The sequence below is a fragment of the Balearica regulorum genome, chromosome 1 (genome assembly GCF_011004875.1).
Source record: "Balearica regulorum gibbericeps isolate bBalReg1 chromosome 1, bBalReg1.pri, whole genome shotgun sequence".
Classification (NCBI taxonomy): Eukaryota; Metazoa; Chordata; class Aves; order Gruiformes; family Gruidae; genus Balearica; species Balearica regulorum.
In genome coordinates, this window is record NC_046184.1 from 190662275 (window position 1) to 190682172 (window position 19898).

General features: G+C 37.7%; 1 protein-coding gene across 1 annotated transcript in view; it reads right to left on the reverse strand.

Moving 5' to 3' along the window:
- The window catches only part of FREM2 (FRAS1 related extracellular matrix 2), a 145356-nt gene that overhangs the window by 25400 nt on the left and 100058 nt on the right, over nucleotides 1–19898 (reverse strand). Inside the window, exons 7-16 of the mRNA XM_075741941.1 lie at nucleotides 17490–17639; nucleotides 15198–15407; nucleotides 14754–14951; nucleotides 12565–12729; nucleotides 12302–12484; nucleotides 9748–9878; nucleotides 8688–8846; nucleotides 7492–7795; nucleotides 4791–4922; nucleotides 3842–4173 (exon numbers count right to left, since the gene is read on the reverse strand). Of these exons, the coding sequence (XP_075598056.1) occupies nucleotides 3842–4173; nucleotides 4791–4922; nucleotides 7492–7795; nucleotides 8688–8846; nucleotides 9748–9878; nucleotides 12302–12484; nucleotides 12565–12729; nucleotides 14754–14951; nucleotides 15198–15407; nucleotides 17490–17639 (1964 nt within the window). The remainder of the gene's footprint in view (nucleotides 1–3841; nucleotides 4174–4790; nucleotides 4923–7491; nucleotides 7796–8687; nucleotides 8847–9747; nucleotides 9879–12301; nucleotides 12485–12564; nucleotides 12730–14753; nucleotides 14952–15197; nucleotides 15408–17489; nucleotides 17640–19898) is intronic.

The window sequence follows — 19898 nt, forward strand, 5'->3', positions numbered from 1 at the left end:
ACACATAAATATGTGGCCATAACCACACAGAAGCCTTCACATGCCAAACTGTCTGGCTGCAGCAAACAGTTATAAGAGTAGAAAATGAGATCAAATGATACTTCACACTCTATCAAATAAGTCTAGGCCAACACCTCAATATATACTTTATTAAAGTATAATCACTTGCTTGGTTTTCACTGTTTCACTTCTTAACTTCCTTTCAAGAATATCTGTCATTGTTCTAGCACCTGCATCTTGAGAATGGGAGATGTCTGTAGTACTTGTCTCCCACAATGTGGCCAAAAAGCCCAACCTTTATTAATTACTTGAAAATACAGGAAGGCAACCCTCAGATAGGTGAGTTCCACCATGTAAAGGCCTATACATATCCAAAGACAGACATTGAATTTTAGGCTGTGACTGGAGGTTGTCCAAAAGAAAACCGTTGCTGCTAATCATCAAAGCTGACCTTAACTTTAACCAGAACAGAGCTATAATCCAAATGAATTAGCTCAATTTAAAGAGGAGTAGGTCTTTATTTTTATATATAAGTTCCTTAAGCTGCACATCTAAATCCATATTTAGACACACCAATGCCTGATTTTTCAGATGTGATGAATATGGGCAGATGCCAGGAACAAAGCGTCAAGCTGCATACAGAAAGGAGTGCTGCATCTAACTCACGCAGGGTTTGCTCATGCACAGAGTAATTGAGAAAGAGAATGGGTCACAAGCAAAAGGCCTCAAAGGACAAAAAAAAAAGAAAACTAAGACCTTCTCTGTATGTATTATGACAGTTCATGAGTTCATGGGAACTGGCTAAGACAGCTGCAGCCCGCAGCAAACACTAGGAGCACTGCCAGAAGAACTACACCAGCTGCAGGTCTCCCACCTCACTTCTTGCTGACTGAAGCTCTTCTTCTTCCTCTGCCCTAGGAGGAGCTCCCATAAAGCGAAGGTCCACATCACGCAAGATATTGCCACTTGCATTTGTGAAATCTCTCTGCCTGAATCAACAGTGCTATCTTTGTTTGACCATCGAGGTACTGGCGAGCTAGAATCAAACCCCAGAATTTTGAGCATAAAGATCTAGCCAAAATATCCCATAAATTCAAGCTATTAAATTTTCAGTGGTAGCAGGATGTGGTAAGAGTGTTTTTATTATTTATCTGTTCTGTCTGTATAATAGAACTTAAGCTTCCTTTGTGTGCTAAAAAACATGGTGAAAACCATAGCGGCCAGCTTTCCTCTCACAGAGAAGGATTATTAATTGTTCACTGAAGAAGAAAAAACCAACAATGGTGACAACCACAGAGATAGGGCACTGACTGCCTCCCCTCTCAGCTGGAGGGGGTCATGTGAAGATAAAGATAAACTTGGAGAAGAATTAAATGGAGGTGGGGGATACAGGGAGGGCAGTGAAGCGCATACTGGTTGTGGGGCAATGCTTCACTGCTAGAAGTAATTCAGCTTGATATTTCACTTAACACACTGTAACCTTTTAGCCACAACCTACAAGGCACTAAAGGATGACTTCAACTGCAGTTTCATGGCTCTCATAGCTCATGTTCATCCCTATCTGCTTTTAAATGAGGGTTCTTGCCTAAAGTACATAAGGCTTCTGCAGCTTAAAGCAAGTACAGCTCTCTTCCTTGGTCACATTGACATTTATGCATGTCCTCCACAACTGTATGTACAGGTTGTTTTAATTTACTAAACTATAGTAATGCTGCTTATTATTCTCCTCTGTTTATGTCCATATAGATATTTATAGGTTTTATTTAGACACACATTTGTCTAAACCAGCTATTCGGCCTTTTCTCTAAAGGACATAAAAGTATTTAAAATGGAAAGGATGCAAACCAGCTCTTTCTTCATCTCCACTGTGGGAGAAGTGGCTTTGCATAGGTCACAGGATTGGAGGACAGCTGCTTGGCAGCTGTGTGTGCTTGTGCGGTTGTGATTGCGTTGTATGGGAAATAATACATGGTTGCATACTGCACGAGAATAAGGAGATAGTCAAATGAATGATGAGTTGAAGAAATGAAATCATTCTAAGAACAGTGAAGAGTGCTGTCATTTTTATCTTGTGGGAATGTGTAGGTTTACATCCCACACTTGCATGCCTTCCCCTTCCCTCTGACAGGTTCATGGTTCCAGTGGAATGTACCTGTAGGAGGATCTGCTTGTAGCAGAGGGGCAACCTCAAGAAGATGCACTGACAGTGAGCTTCCATCATCAAGGCAGAGACCTTGAACTGGTCTCTATTACAGACAAGGAACCAGGACAGATGACAGAGCACTGAGATGACACATCCATCAAGGTTGTTGTATCTAAGAAGGGCAGAAGCTCCATTTTGTTCTAGTCTTATACTTTACAGAGTATATAATCTCTGGTTAAAATGGCCAGAATGTTAGTAAGTTAACCAAGGGCCAAAGAGAGCCCAGTGCTATTTCTTCTCCAGTAAATTGACTGTATGATCACCTGGAAACACTCACAGAGTAAAATGGACTTCAGGCATGTAAATATTACAAAAAAATTAATAAATCGGCTTATCTGATTAGGTATCTACATGCTCATCGGCACCCCCGCTTTTAGTAGTAAAATAACTTTGTTTTTGCACATGCCCATAGGTTTCTTTGGACAACGACACACTTTTTTCTCATCTGTTAAGGTCTTGTGTCATTTGAGACTGACAAAATAAGAATCCGTGCATACAAGACTACTGAGGTCTGATAAGCAGATGGGTCCCTGGCAAAATGCGCACCTGTTAGAAAACAGAGCAATTATGGCCGTTTCACACAGTGGCCTCATCCGTTCCACAGTGGCTCAATAGGTCAGGCTAGGGAGCCAGGAAAGTGAGTTAGCGTTACCACACAGTTATCATGCTATGGATGTACTTCTCTGAAATGAGGGATTGCATTTCCAGTCCTTCTTCCAAACTGTAGGATTAGTCCCCAAAAGGGACTTTTCTGTGTCATAAAGGATTGATCTTCATAGCTAGAGCTTTTGTACTTCAGAGCCTGAGTGGGATCAGACTGGCTTATGTAGTAATTATACAAGGAAGACTTAGGGATTAACTGCACTGTCACTGCATCAGGAGAAATGCTGCACCCTTTTGCTTCCACATTATTACAGATTTCTAGAAATAATTTTCCAAAGGACACATGAAAATCTCTCCAAGGTCTTTGTCTTAACCCCCCTCAACCAGTTTCACAGCTCTGTTCTTCAGCCATCCCATATTGGCAGCTTCTCTTTCCTTCCCAACCAAGGAATTTTCTGCTGGGAGAAATGCGAGACCACTGTGCTGTCTGCACTGGCAGGTCTTGTTACACAGTGAGCAAGAGATCAGCAGACCCAAGCAGCTGGTAGGACAGTGCAGCCCATTGTTATCAGCAGAAAGGCTCTTCACAATTTTTTTAAACTCTATTTTAAGATACACTGCGATTAATAATAAATAGCCCAGTACTATCAATGTGCTAAAAGCAATCCTTTAGAAGGCTTTCATTCTAAGAAAAGACTAAAGTGCCTCACAATATAGTAAAACTCTGATTGGTTTGTCCTAAAATACTTCAAAACTGTATTGGCAGAAAATCATAGCAATTGTAATTCAAACTAAATTATTCCCTTAATTTCAAGTTGATAAGGATTTCACATACAGCCTTATAGTCCTTAATGGACATTGATAGCTTTACGGAATAAGCTGGCCTTAGGGGAAGCCTATTTTTTGTCAAGAAAAAAAACAAAACCACTTTTCAACTAAATTAATTCTAAACCCACTTATTTCTAACATAGATGCATTATAAGGGAAAACTTTCATTTTAAGAACACAGTACAAAAACAAGTTACAGTTTCATACCTGTCCATCTGTCCCAATGGTGCCTCCACAATCTGTGAGGAGCTCGGACATGTCATAATAGCTAACAAACTCCCATAGACAGGCTTCCAGATTCAGATTGCGGTAGAAGCGTAAGGTATTAAAGCCTCTAACTGTTGGGTTGTATTGATAGGGAATGCTCTCTCCAATCACATCCGGATTTTTGGTAGCATCAGTTAAGAAACCATGGTGAGTCTTCACTTCTGTGTAATCCAACAGGTTAGAGCATTTATGGTTTCCAACTCTAGTTCCATCCGGGCTAAGTGTCAGCTCAAAGTTGGAGAGCTCTCTTGTAGAAATAACAGGCAACATGCCTAAAAAAACATTAATTTCTATCACAATCAATATATTTCAGAGTTGCTTAATTTAGCCAAAGTTTGTTAAACACTAAGCATGTTATGCAGAGCTTCTGTATTTTGTACTTACAGTAATTAATCTAAGTGAGAAAGATGATATGCTAAGTGTGTATGAGAATGTTATCCACAATAATTATGCCTTTATACTATGAAATGCCAAATAAAATATTTGTAAATCTCCAACATATTTTTTAATCAGGATTTTTTGTGAATTTTTCAGAAAGAGATAGTAATTAAATGGCTTTTTTATTTTTTTATTTCTTTATAAATTCTTCCCTAGTATATCTCTATGGGCTTCATAGGAGTTTTACAAAGTGTAGTCTAGCCCAATTTATGGAAACTATGCAATTAATTTGGGAACACGTAATCTTTGCATCAAAGTCTACGTATCAATGCAGTATCTTATGCACCTTGTTGTGAACTGTACTTGTACATTCATCACATTTTTCACTGGTACAACATGTGAAAAGGTTATATTATGATTTTTGATGTTTAAAATAGTATGACCAATAAAATAGCTCAAATAACAGCTTATTGTAAAAGTTCTTTCAACTCCACAGCTGATTTTATCATACCATCAATATGTGGCATTGTGACTGTCAATTTGATGAGATTGGTATAATCAGGATCTTCTGGGCCAGTATAGCGCAATTTGGCAGAGAATGGTTCTGCTCCAACTACTCCTGACATACGAGGTTGACAAAGACCTAATGAAAAAAAGAGAAAGCAATTGTACTTTATGTCCAAAGTAAATAATGTATACTTTTCCTTGCATTATTTTTAGACACAATTTTTTCCAACATATAAGTTTCCAAAACAAGGAGAATTTTCTGGAATGACAGGTAAGCGCTTTAGGCAGCATTTACTAGAGGTTTGAACAGGAATCTATGCAAAAGAGGATTCAAACAGAAATCATTACTTGATCAACTGGATCACATTTTCAAAACTAGGTGATGATACTGTACCTGTACATTTTCAGTTGCATGTGTCAACCATACTTACAGAGTTAAGTGTGATAGACGTCCTAAGAGGTATATGCTTTAATTTCTCCCACCCTCTTAAACACATACATAGCTTTAAAGAGGATACTTGATCAGTGTTCAGTTGGTTTTGCCACTGGATTGGGGTGTGGACCTATATATGCCTTCATAGAACTCTATGAGCCTCCTATTCCATTAGTGACCAAAATGTAGTTAGAATACTTGTGTCAAAAACTAATTTTAGTTGGAAAGGATCTCTAGAAATACCCATTCCAGGGTTAGTTCAACCTGTTCTAGTATTAGTCCTGGTTTGTAAGACCAGAAGATTAGGTTTGTAATCATATAATCTAAGATACATGCAACTTCCAGTTGCATGGTTCAGTGCAGAAGTGTTTTTCATTCTGGCCATAAAACTCATAGCACATTGCCATGTGATGGCCAAAGGAGTACAAGGCCCTCTAAGAAAGAAACCAACAGAAGTGGAAAATCAGAACAGTTCGCTTTGCCCATGTTCTGCTCTTTGCTCATTTCTGAGGGATTACAAGAAAAGAGGAGGCAGGGCTCTCCTCTTGGAGAACTTGTTGGTTCTGCAGGACCTCATCTGGCTCAACAGCTCCAAGTTGGAAACTTTTGGCATGAGGAAACAAAATTTCTCTTCTGCACATATGATAGGTTTGTCTTTTTCTTTTTTTTTTTTTTTTAATATGCAAGTAAGATGTGCTGAAGAGGCTACATACAATTTTTTGCACAATATCTGACTTACTTTTGCAAATTTAGTTTATGCACTGGAGGTCAACCATCCTCAAAGAGTTGAAAATATTTAGGATTTTGGCAGGTTACTTCGATCACTGCACTTCTTTTAAAATAGCATTGAACAATTCCCTTTATGTTGTACAAGATCTTCAGCATTACTGGCTTTCACATCACAAGTTAGCTCAGGTACTGGAAGTAATATATGCATAACAATTCAGTCCTGAGCCTGAGCTAATTAGCCCTGCCAATTTGTCAAGTGTAATCCAAATAATGCATTATAACACAAACATAGCCAGTCTGTTTCACATAACCAAACTAGCTCACCCAGCACAAGGTTGTCTGCCTTTAACAAACACTACACTGCACCTTGTAGACAATACCCTTAGACAAAGTCCTCTTTAGGGTGTAGGATTCCTGATAGTGCAAACAAAGGTGACTTGAGCCTACAGTCAAAATGTGGAATAAAGGACAGGGGTAAACAGCAATTCCATTCATTAAGCTCCTTAAAGCCCTAATTTAGTAGAAAATACTACATTTAAACTAAAATATTTAGTTGGAAAGGCCAAGGAAATTAAAATGATATTGCAAATGCACAATTATGTAATTTATTATCTACTGTAAGATCTCACAAAAACCAGAAGAGTTAATGTAGCTACAAAAGCAGCAGAGATGACACAAAGAGTGCAAAATGGCTGCAGAAGGGTAATAAAATACCATGTCTTGTAATCTACCTTGATTGCTGATAATTACTCATTCTCCATATTATACAATAAACAACTGTATATTTGTGATTTCTACAACAAAATAGCATATGCTATCAGACTGTACTTGTGTGCATGTCAGTTCTCCACCTCTGCTTCATAATGTTATTCAGTATGAGTTTCATGAAAAGAGTTGGCTGGGCAAAGGAAGTAGACTACAGTAACTCTGCTGGCTGAGAGAATGCAGCATCACTTCAGTATTGATTAGGTATCAGAGAATCAGGGAGAGACAGTATCAGAGAAAGAAGGAAGATTGATACTATGAATATTTCAAACATGGAAAAAAAAAATTGTCTGTGCCCTGCTATTGGATACCAGTTGCTTTAATCCTTAGTCAAGGAAGAGCCTGATTCTCAGGTGTGTTCAATGAGGCCTGAATGCCAAATGAAGCTTTTCTTCTGGCTAGGCATTCATAATAGCACTCCCATGTGGATTCCCCTATGTCTAATAGGAGCTGAGACTGTACTGCAACATTACTACAGCTGAATTCAAAAGCCAACAGAAACCAGGTTTTATTAATTCCAATGCACATCATATACTATTCTCCTGAACATACAAGTTTGGTATGTGGATAACTATTTAAAGATCTGGAGAACTAGCATTTTCTTTATACAATTCTCTTCTGTGTTAAGAAGAGAGTTTTTGCACCACCTCTATGAACAACAGAAGAAAAACTGAGACTGTAATGTTAAAACACTTGATCATGTCATCAGGTCTTGTTAGGGTGAAATTTGAGATCCAAAAGAGGTCTGGGGGTTTTGCAATAGGTGATGATGTCTTACCTTCTGATGTGCTTATAGTTACAACAGGGCTCATAAGCTCAAGACCCTCATTCCCATCTGAATTCACAGCACGAGCTGCACACTGGACGCGAGAACCAGCTTGAAAGTAAATGGAGTCAAGCGTAATCATCTTGGAGGAAGTGAAGAAGGTATCAAAGTCAACCTCCTTCATGGGGCTAGTCACACCATCAGGACCAGTGGGTGCACTCACAAGCCACCGGTATTGTGTCAGAGTATTATTGATGTTCTCACTGGCACATATCGAACCAGTCTTTTCAAAGTCTTCATATTTAGGATTGCAAGCCTGCAGAACAAGGCAGATGTGTTAAAAATTTATTTGCTTCATGACAAAGGAATTTTAATTTCTCAAGAGTCACAAAACTCAGTAACACAGAACTGACAACCCCAGTAATTCTCTTAAAAAATTACCTTATTTTGTGAGTGACGCTTTTAGCATTGCTATGGTTGATATAATAGGCAGGTCTAATTATGCTTATTGAAATAAAAATATTATTTTAAATTATGGTTTATGGGTGAAAGTCTAACATAGTTATGAAGACACCAACTACACTTCGACATGCTACTTTAACTTGAATTTTACCCTTTGATCTAATTCTGCAAGTATATTTTCCATTTCAAGATTTCTTTTGTTTTTGTATTTAGGAGAACCATTCAAGACACGATCCATTCCTGTGCATAATGAATGATGTGAGAAATAAACTGAAGATGCAGGTGGACCAAAACCTTCCTCAATGCATATGAATATTCATGCAAACCTTTCAGTTGCAAAATTACAATGAAAGAAGCCTGCAGTACTTCAACAAACAGGGCTCATTTTTCAGTCTGTGACACTCATTGAAAACAATGGCTCATCTGTTGTCTCCAGTGATTTTAAGTCTGCAAATTAAGGCAAGACAATGCAGGAAATAGTAAGGTCATGCAATCATAGATACTGTGCGAGTATTAAACTGTTCTTAGTGATGAACAAGTGAAACATCTTTCTATGCTTTTTGTCCTCCTGAAAATTGATTTGCTATCCAGACAAATTAGATTAGCTCTTTGGACAGTTCTAGCTTGAACTAATGTGTGACTTACTTACAAGAATATGGATTGATATTGAGTGCCTAAAATCCAATTGATCCTTAGAACAACATTCTTATAGTGATTTCGTTCCATCTTTCCATAGAGATACTCACTGTGATACAGATGACAGGATAGCCAGCTATAGGACTGGTTTTGTCTTTGGCTCTAGAAGTATCATCATATATCAAAAGGGATGCAACTTGAGGGACAGAGGGAAAGGTGACATCTGCCATGCTGTTCATTTCCTCAATGTAAACAATGGCCTTGGCTGTCTGACAATGAAAATGCAGAAAAGTTCTCTGTGAACATTTAAATAAACAAGGGGATTCAAGCTGGACCTTGATCTGAATACGTCTAGCCTTTGAAACATTGTCCCAAAATAAGTTCTGAAACTTCAGCTGGATGAGCTATTGAGGAAGGGTTGAGGCTCTGGAAAGTATATTGCAGACTACAAAAGCAAGAGCTAAAACAAATTTTCTTCTTTTCATAACACTGAAGATACCAGACCATTTAACCTGTTGTGTCCCAGCTTTCTTGAATCACTTCAGTATTCTGGTAGAACTCTAACATGCACTGTATGCTTTAATGCTTGATGAAAATGGGGTGTTTGTCATCAGCAAAGGCTGTGTCTCTGCTGTCTGGCTACCTGGAGTCAGAATATATACAGTGTGATACTGATGAAGAGTTTGAGGAACATTTTATGCAGAATCAGAGGAATATACTGTTTATATTAAAAGTATGTATGATATAATGCTAAATAACAAGAACGTGTAGTTACTGCAATTCACACAAGAATAATATTAACATGGTTTTGACAGCAGAAGTTATATTTCACCTGATTGCTCTTCTTACAGCATGCAGGTTATATTGTATTGCCCGCCACTTCTTCCAAGAGGACATCAGTTTTTAGGACTGATTCACTGAAGACAATGTGTCTGGAATGATATCTGGAAGATTTCAGTTCTACATAAGCTCTCATTGTTTCTATGACCCCATGAATCTTACTGCCTTGGTAACAAACTTTTTCGGGTAGGTGCTACTGTGTCAGATGGGATGGTTGTCTTTGTCCAAGATGGTGTGTATAAAGCTTAAAAAGAGTAAAGATATGAACCAGAAAGCATGAACGCCTGTTTACCAGATTTTGTTGTTGATGACTTTGCATGAGTTTATTACCTGTATTTCTGCGACCATGTTCTCATCAGGCTTCAGATGAACAGTGAAGGCTTCTCTCATCTCCCTTACTCCATCAAAGAGAACTTCAATCTCCACAAAGTGCTGTGTTTCACCCTCCTTAAACTCAATTTCTAAAAACATAATGAGACACTTAAAAATAAATCTGCTGTTCATAACAAGCTGTAATTCTAGGCCCACCCATGAAACATAGCAGTTAATACTCACTTTTCCAATTACAGATGTTCATATATTTAGTTTAACCTATTTGATGCTAAAACTACTAATAATGAATAGCAGTGGTCACACGCAGAAATGACTGAAAATAAGGCATTATCATCATCAAAAGAGATTTTCAAAGACCAGGATTTAGTCTAATAGAACTTAATATTTTGAAAATCATCTGGGACTAATTATCTGTTGGTAACATATGTGAATGACTAAAAGACTGAAGAATTCTAAATAAAAAATATTGTCAGTGATTACTCAAACAAAATGCATGTTAATACAATGGTATATACCAAAAATAAGGCACAAAGCTAGAGTTACAGAAAATGGTGGTGTATTTTGAAAAGCACTGTCTCAGAAAAAGCTTCTGAGGTCATTGTCATCAGTTCAATCTTAGCTTGACAGAATTAGAAGAGCATTGTGATTCTTGGATGTGTTAACTACTAAAGGGAGTGGAAATACAGAAACTATTTAACATTTATGTAAGGAATGGCTGAGAGTGATACTACTACCATACTGTGTATGGAATGGGTGAGAGTGAGAGCATTTCTATTATCTTTATTTTTTAAAGGATGTAAAATTAACTGAAAATAGCACAGAAATGACCAACAGAAACTGAAGACAAGAAGAAAAAGAAAAAAAAAGACTCGCAGAAAATGATGTCCTAATTACTATATTGAAACACCATGGTAGACAAAACATATCAGGTGCTAAAGGGCTCTGCACTCTAAAGGAACAGGCGCAGTAAGCAGTAGTGCATGAGAGCTGAAGTATATATGCGAAATAAGGCACAGATTATAAGTGACAGGGACCGATCAGTGAAGCAAAACACTAAGAAACACTCGTCCTCTCCAGTGCCTTCAAACCAAGACTGGATGCCCTTTCTGAAGGATATACTTTCTCTAAACAAATGTTATTTGGCTCAGTACGGAAGTAACTGGGGGAAACTGGGAGAATCTTGCAATCCACAGTGAGTCTGATTAAGTGATCTAATGATCCTTCCAGCCTTAAGTGTTATTAAGCCATGAAAATACTCTTTGTAGTAATAAGCATGCTGTGTGAGAGCCAAGAATTTTACTGAACATCAGTTTGTCACACTTCCTTCAGATAACCCAGTTCAGGATGCGGGGTTTGTGCCCATGGCTGAATAGTCAAGCTCCCTAACCCACAGATGTTGAGAAACCTGTGGGGAAATCCTGCAGATCACAGACCTTTCTCAAAGCCTTCTGGGCAGAGGCCCAGAGCCTCTTGTTCTGCAGTAGCATGTTTCCCTTGAAAACTCTGCTACCTTGCGCTGTTGGTGCACAGCAGGGAGAGGGTAAGCAAAACAATATGTATAGGTAATACATATAGGATAAGTATTAGCTGGCACTAAAAATTCCTGTGGTTTTCAGGAGGAAAGAGCAAAACTATAAAAGGCAGGAGGCAAAGTGACTGGAATTAGCAAGCTCTGGGTTGATAATTTTCTTATTGCTAACAATTTTTCTCTTCAGGTACCACTAGTGGGAAAAGCCTTTTCTATGGAAGGCTTTCTATCTTCTTTGGAGATGGCCCAGTGCTGTTGCTGGATGTTCAAAAATAAGTCCTATCTTTTAGCTGGACTGGATACCAAAATAGTTCATCCAAAACTGTGAAAACACTCCAGCAATGAATGATTAATCTTAAAAAAACAGTTTAGTATCATGTATTATCATAAACTTCACAAGAAAAAAAATTCATAGTGCTACAAATGCTATTAGTCATTCACTAACCCATGTGGGTGGGCTATTAATGGAAAGAAGTTTATTAGTTAAGAAATTTCTCATTCTGTTGCACAACTTCTCTCTTCATTCATTACTAGTGAGGAGCAGCAGGCAGTGAATTGCAGAGATATAGAAAGAAAGCTTCATTATTATGAAAGTAGAAAAATAAACAGAAATAGACATTAATTCCTACATAGAGCAAAAGCCATTAGCTTAATGAATTGTTTGAGAAACAACTACACAATCATATCCTATGAGTAGATGCTTCTGCAGAGCAACGGTATTACACTTTGCAAATGTTATAAGGTGGCACTCACATTTCTTCCACAGTTACTTGAGCTACAGATGTTTTCAAAGGAGAGGCACTTCTTTTGTAAATATCTTCACTGATATCTAGTATTCCAAGAGCAATTTGACTGTTTGATACTACATGGGATCATGTCCATACTGAATTTGAATAGCAAAATGTATCAATGTATGTGGTTGCAAAGTATTTTATTCATAAAGTTTTTTCAGTTTTGAAACATTATGTTACAGTCATGAATAAAAACAAATAGTAGGATGTGATATCATCTGAGTGATCCTACCTTCTGATATAGGGTGATAATCTTCTCCAGAAGTAGCAGATCCATCCTTTGTATGAACTCTCACGACAGAAACCTTGGAAGTGTCTCCCAGACGCAGCACTGGGATTTTTACAACTGCTACTTGCCTTGTGTCCTTTGGTTCACTCACACTAAATTTGGTCTCACCAAACTTAATAATAGCCTCTATAATTAGAAGAAAAATGTTTTTAGAGCACACAAAGGGGCTTCCAAAAGCCAATAACAATAAAAAAATAATTTCTTACTGTCTGCATCATCCCGAATCTTTATCAGAGTCTCATTTTGTTCGCCAATAGAGGCACCAAAGGTAGAATCACTTCTTGGAGTGCCAAGAACCAGACGTAGTTCTTCCTCTTCTTCATGGAAAGTATCATCCATAAGCACCAGTGTGCAAGGCTTCTCAGTTTCACCTGCAATCATTCTGAAGGTAATATCATGCAGAACTTAGATGTTCTTGCTCTATTACAGCACTTCTCTCCAAGCTCAAGGAACCACAGGCTGCTTCTCCTGGCCAAGGCATCCACCTTGACACCATATAAGTTAATGAGTAATGACAATAGTGAAAGCAGAATTACTAATCATTACCTGTCTATGGAAGCTCACTACTTAAGTGAAATATCCCATTTTGGAACTTCTCTAAGACAAGTTTCTATCTGGTATAGCCACTCACATGTATTCTTCCTTTTGGATTACCTTAGAATAAAATACTCCTTTTCAGTGACCTCCCCCACAATGTGTATTTTAAAAGATAAATACTTGCATGAGAAAGCAGGGTAATAAAAACTTTCACTAATACTAATAGTAATTTTGTCCTGGAGGTTTTCATTTCAAGAATTGCTAGCCTTTTTAAGACACTCTCCAATTGTGTGGACCTTCACTTTTATTATTCCATTTGATCTTAATGTCTTTTAAACTCCCACTGGTTCCAAATGGCAATGAATATCACCTTAAAAATGCTTTACAGTTGCAAAATGCTCAGTTTGAGCACTCACAAATCAATGTGCCTAGACTTACTAGATGTTCTGAGACTCTGGGAAAAAGGCCTTGTCTTTGGCCTTCTACAAGAACAGCAAGAGTTATGAGTGGTGTGCCGAGTGTCTGGCTCCCAGTGTCAGGCTCAGTGGGCTCATCATCATGAGAATGACTCCTACATCCCTTACAAAAGAAACAGCACAGGGTATGAGAGAGATGAGGTCAATTTACAGTATTTTTTCATCCTTATGCATGCAAAAATGACCAAGGTTCTTCAAGATGAAGAACCAGATCAGGATGCTGACTGTGTTCCTTTTCTGAAGTATTTTTTTCCCCTATAGAAAATAAATTATCCATTAGGAGGAGAAAAAAAAAAAATCAAAATATTCATCCTGCTCATTTTTTCATGGTAAATGTGAAAACAGTTCTGAAACTCCTGCATCTTAAACAGCCCTAAGAAGCTTATGGAAACAAGATATGATCCAAATAGACCTCTTTGCTACTTGTCTTCATGGAGAAATAGTAAAGCGACATTAAAAAAAAAAGAGGAAAGTCACTTCCTAAGGGTCCCGGATCCATTAATCCTAACAAGTTGGACTCTCCTGGTTGCACAGAAGCAATGACAAAGGCATGGAGTACATGACAGCACAAAGCTGAGGCCAGCCCTAAATAAAGATAGACTGAACAACTCACTTGACAAGAGAACCGTGATACATGCCTATCGAAATGTGAAGCTTGTCATTTCTGTGATAAAGGCATACCAAGGATTTCATACTGATGACAGAACTTGTTTAGGGCTTGTAAAAAATATTATGTGTGTGTAAACTTAAAAGACTAAAAGATTAAACTGTCTTCTGCAGAAATAAAGGGGATCAGGCAATATTCTTTTAAGGTAGTAACACACAATTTATTTGCATTTTATCTCTGATGTGAGATATTAAGTACATGATATTGGTGAATTACCTTAGGAAAGCCTCCCTGGGAAAAAAATTCAAACAGAAATTAGAGTTACATACCTGTTGAAAGGCCTATTACTCATTTTAGTGCAAGTCAAATGTATTTACCAGAAATCTGCCTAACAAAGAGCAGAGCTTCTGAAGTTTCCTTTCTGACAGCAGCTCTGTGCTTCTTTTTTTGTGTTACTCTGAACCTGCTTTTGCTACCCTGGATCAAAAAGACTCTGGCACTCAGGCTAGACCTATGTGAAGATATGTCCCTTTAGTTGCTATTGATTAACCCTCTAGATCAGAAATGAAGCAAAAATAGATATTATCTGTGTGCACTCTGCCCACTATGTGTGGAAAAAACCCTTGGTTTTCCAGAGCAGTATATTTAGCACTACTTTATGAAAATACATGATTAAAACAAAACAATCAAAGCAAAACAAAGCAAAGCAAGGCAAAGCAAAACAAAACAAAACAAAAGTAGATTAAAAATTTCTAAAATAAGATCAACAGCTTACCAGGAAGGAATGTGATGATGGAACTATCAGTATTAGGACGCTCTTCAAAGTCCATCATTACCTGAGCTGAACCTTGCCTTGTATAGCATCTCACAGTGGATGTATATCGGATATCCCCACTCCTGTATACCATGGCAGAAATCTGTCCATCATTTTCATTGCCTACATATACAGATTCTTTAAACTGCATCTTAGGCACTGGGCAGAAAAACATAAAAAGCATGTGTAAAGTATAATTACAAAAGTTACAGTATCTTCTCTCCACTATTTCAAATTCAGCTATGTTGCATTGCACCAGATATATAACATAAGCAGCTATGCAGAAAATGACTTAACATGTTGTCTATAGCTAAAATGTGTAATTCAAAAGGAGAAGTGCTGTCTGTGTATTGCAGTCATCCATCTCCTGCATAAATCTGAAAAGGTACAAAAAATATTACTCACAGTCAGAGATTGAGTCATTAATGAAGATGATGGCCTTGTTGGGTTCTCCAAGGGCAGCATTCATGGGCATCCTTAGTACAATCTCAAACTTCTCAGTTCCTTCTAACAGCGGCTGTCCAAGGTCATCCAGAATTACCACACGAAACGTCTGCATATTGACTCCAGGGGAAAAATCCAAATTACGACTGATACCTACATAATCTACTCCAGCTACCAATGAAAAGGAGATAAAAAATATCAAATGAATAAACAGCATTACAGGGTTGTGGTTGCCCCATCCCTGGAAGTGTTTAAGACCAGGTTGGATGGGGCTTTGGGAAACGTGGTCTAATGGAGGGTGTCCCTGCCCACAGCAGGGGGGTTGGAACTAGATGATCTTTAAGGTCCCTTCCAACCCAAACCATTCTATGATTCTATGATTCTATGCAATTAAAAATAAAAATATCTATAATTAGGCAGTTAATTTTAGGTAAATCTATTTTTTAATATAATCTTAAAATTTGCTGAATTTTGGCAATCATGTAAAGCAAAAAATCTTTATTTTTGTCGATATTAAGTCACTTTTTGTTTAGTGATACAAGTCACAAAACAGGGCTGATTCTGTTCTGTTGTAAACCAACAGTTATTCCACTAAAACTAATAAAATTCATTGTGAGAAATGAAACTAAGCATAAAGCTTTGAGAGAGACTCTGGAGATGAAGCAAAGTCTTTTGGAAAGAAAGTTCATATTATTCTGTAACGAAGTTGGAAGTCTTGAGACTATTATGTAAAAAAGATAAGGAGAAAAAGCCAGTGAGCTGACTATAAGGAAGAACTGCTGTTCAGAGGAGCTGTGTAAAACTGATTGAATGGAAACCAAAAGAATCAAATTCAGCTCAGACCATGTCAGGTAGGGTCTGGCACCTTACTGTTAAAGACAGACTGCTCTGGGTTTGGCTTGCTTTTATGTTTTGAGCAAAGTAAGCCAAGCCATAAAAAACCAATGAGAAGGAAGCAAACAAAACAAGATACTGACTGAAACACGACACTGTATCTTGGATCCAAAGCATTAAAGCTATTTAGGACTGTAGTGAAGGGCTTAGTTTAAATGTTCATTTTGGGGAGGAGATAAGCAGCAGAACTGTTGAAACAAATCTTTGGGGGAAACTTTAATTGAAATTGAAATAGGGTTTGGAATTCTGTGAATTTGGCAAAATTTGGCAAGATTAAAGGCCACTATTAGACGGGCACTTGGCTAGAGTCCCTGCTGCTCTACCCCCAAGCTAAGGCAGGATGTCAGGACTGGCAGCTCAGTGCAGCAGATCCACTGCTGCTCTGTGGAAGACCAAGAACCAGGTTCATGGCTTTACAGGCAGCCAGCCATGTCAGAGCTTTCAGGCTGTGACCAACAGACTGGAAAGCCCAAGAGCTGTGCATTCCCAGTTTTGAATCCTAGCAGTGCTGGCACAATGAATTAAGATTCCTACTGTAAGGAAATATGTTTTTTTTTTCCCCCAGAAATAAAATAACTTAAATATTCAGGATGAGATAAAGACATTAGATCTTATAAAGCAAGTTAAGAAATTAAGTAATCATATATTTTTCTTCAGACTTCATAATTTTCTTTTTCATGAGAAACACAATGTTTACCATATGTTATGTATGATCCATATATATGATGTTTAGATATTCCTGAAAAGCAATAAACTTTTCCACAACTTTGCCTCACTGAAAATTAGTTTAGAAGACAAACTCTACTGCCCAGTTACACTCAGGATAAGCATTTAAGGAAGATAATTTTTATGCTGTCTCTATATGAATGTCTTAGTTTTAAACATTATGGTTTGTGAAGAAAAAAAATAGAGTACACTAACGCTTGATTTGCAGACAAAGGTTCTGTCAAAGCATCACTGAACCACACAGCTGTGGCAATCCTTTTGTAGAACAGGACACTAAATCATAATTTCTCATTGTCTACAGTAAAAATGAGAGGAGCAAACTCTGCACGCCACCCATGATTATAACTGTGCCCAGAGTATGCTGTCGAGTCAGTAATCAGCTGCCTTTGTGGGACAGTGTTTTATGAGTGTCTGAAGGCATCTGTCTCAGTGCTGGACTTCACAGTTGCTCCTACTCCTGTTTCTTTGAGAGAAATTCTATAACTACTTAACTTGTTCGGAGAGATCTGCTAAGAACAAAAGTCATAATAAATTTCATCTTGTGTAGTCAAATCTATATCAAGACCAAATGTACTAGCATTTGTTGTTGAGACATATTGAGTATTATGAATCTAGAGCAAAACAATAACTTACCCTCTGCAGTTACCGGTTCAGATTTGCGAGACCTCACTGTAACAGACGCAGCTTTAGACAGATCTGTTCCAGTCCTCCAGACACGTACCTCAACATAGCCAGCACTCTCATCAACATAGTATTCATCATTTCCAAAGTAGAATGCTGGTTCTGGTGAAAGAGGAATAATGTGCATAAATATTTTTTATCTTACGTTGAAGGTAACAAGAGACCATAAAATCCACATTAGACAATGGAGAGCACTTTGCTCTTTCCAGTAAGTGAAATAAAGCATTTTTTTTAAGGTTTAGAATTTTTCTAGGTATTTTTGGCTTCTTTTCAAGAATTCATTTGCTTATTTTAGGGCAGCAATTGTTATATCAGCGCTGTGATCTTTTTCTTGCCTCTTACATTTTCAACTTTGTGTGTCAGCAGGTATGAATCTGTGTGCGAAACCAAATGAGTTATCTCATTAAACTTATTTGAGCTGGGTCCTGTGCACAATCCAGAAAATTCCTTGCATTTTTCACTTTGGTGCAAATGGACAAGAGTGAATATAGATCATGAAACCTTAACTTGAATGTTCTCATAGATTCCTGTTGCTAAAACCAGACTGGAACATGATATATAACTGGAGCTGCTTTTGGAAATGTTTTCCAGGTAACCAAAGGGGCAAATACTTAATTTTAGTTCCCCCGCATCTAGCATTTAAAACAAAATCAATCTTATTTCATATACACTGGAATGTGAGTAGTCTTTTATCTTAATATTTAAGTTCCACAGTTTATAAGAAAGAAGAGCAAAAAGCAAGGGAGGTTAAGTGTTATCCCACCTACCAGATATATCTTTATCCTCATTTTTTCTCCCTTTTTCAGTTTTTCTACCCACAACAATTTCACAAAGGAAACAGGCTTAAGAACATAGCCCAGTTTCATCCTGGATGTATATCAGCTCCCTTTTGCTATCCCTTCCATTCCTGTTTCAAACTGATAAGGGTAAGCACACACAGCCAGTGCCTCAGTTTTCCCATTGTGCAGCAGAAATCATACCTACCTTCCCCAAAGTCTGGGATGTCATTTGAAGACCTACACAAATTCTCCATTTCATCACAATTTTCTTATGTTGCCTAGTGAGAATTTATTATAATCATGAGGTTACAATATCACAAATGTGCTTGAAAATACCATACAGCATAGGGCCAACTTGAATTAAGTTGACAAAGATTACAGCAATTAATCAGTGCTCTATAAGAGGCACTATGAATGCTTCCCCATCATCAAGCATAGAGAAAAAAGAAAAAAAAAATGAAAGGAAATGACTGGAAATGTTTATGGTTCTACAGAGCTATGCCTAGCATACAGAAAAGCCACAACTTACCCAAACGGTGAGACATAACTCCTTTTTAATGGTAAGTGGAAGTTGGGCCTATCATTTCCATGATTCAGCCAAATTTTCTTAAGATTATATGTATGTTGCAAAACCTATGACTTCTATTACAGTGGAACAAATGTTTTGGAATTGAAGAACCTGTTTCAGACTACAACTGAGCTCAGTAAAGCCTATGGCCTGTTTTTTGGCTAGGATAGAGTTAATTTTCACAAGAAGCTGGGAGGGGACACAGCCAGGACAAGTGACCCAAACTAGTCAAGGGGGTATTCCATACCATATGACATCATGCTCAGTATATAAATGGTGCTGGCCGGGGAGGAGTCACTGCTTGGGATGGGTGTTCATTCCAGTGAGCAAATGGCATTGTGTATCACCCGCTTTGTATGTTCTAAGTACTGTTGTTATTTTCCTCTTCCTTTGCTGTCGTAGTAAACTGTCCTTATCTCAACCCACAAGTTTTACCTTTTTCTTTCAATTCTCCTCCCCATCCCACCGGGAGTGAGCGAGCGGCCACATGGTACTGATTTGCCGGCTGGGGCTAAACCACGACAGCCAAACATTGTGAAGACATTGTATTATGAAGGTTTTGGAGAGGCTTGTAGGAAAACCAGACAGGCAAAATAGCTATGTTTTTCTGAAGTACTTGAGGACAATCTGACAGACTACACAGTGTATGGCAACAATCTCCTCTGTGGTAGATTGCTTGTTTCTTTTTACAGAAAGCTGGACAATAGGATTTTAATTAAAACTAAACAGAAGTAATATAACGTAGTTACTTGGTTATTTCTAAGCCAAAATTTTATCTGAGAAGGTAGCAGTTCCTAAATGTTTCAGAATTTCATATATAAATTGCATAAATTATAAATTTTGGATAAAAGTATTTTCTCCTCTGCTTTCAAGACTTTTCCTGTATTTCACAACTGACAAAATAATTTATTAAAAAACAAGCAAACAAACATAACCCCTTAAAATTCCACATCACTGAAAATAAATGCAGCTGCCTCTCTACTTATCTGCTAAAACTAAAATCATGGGTTGGAA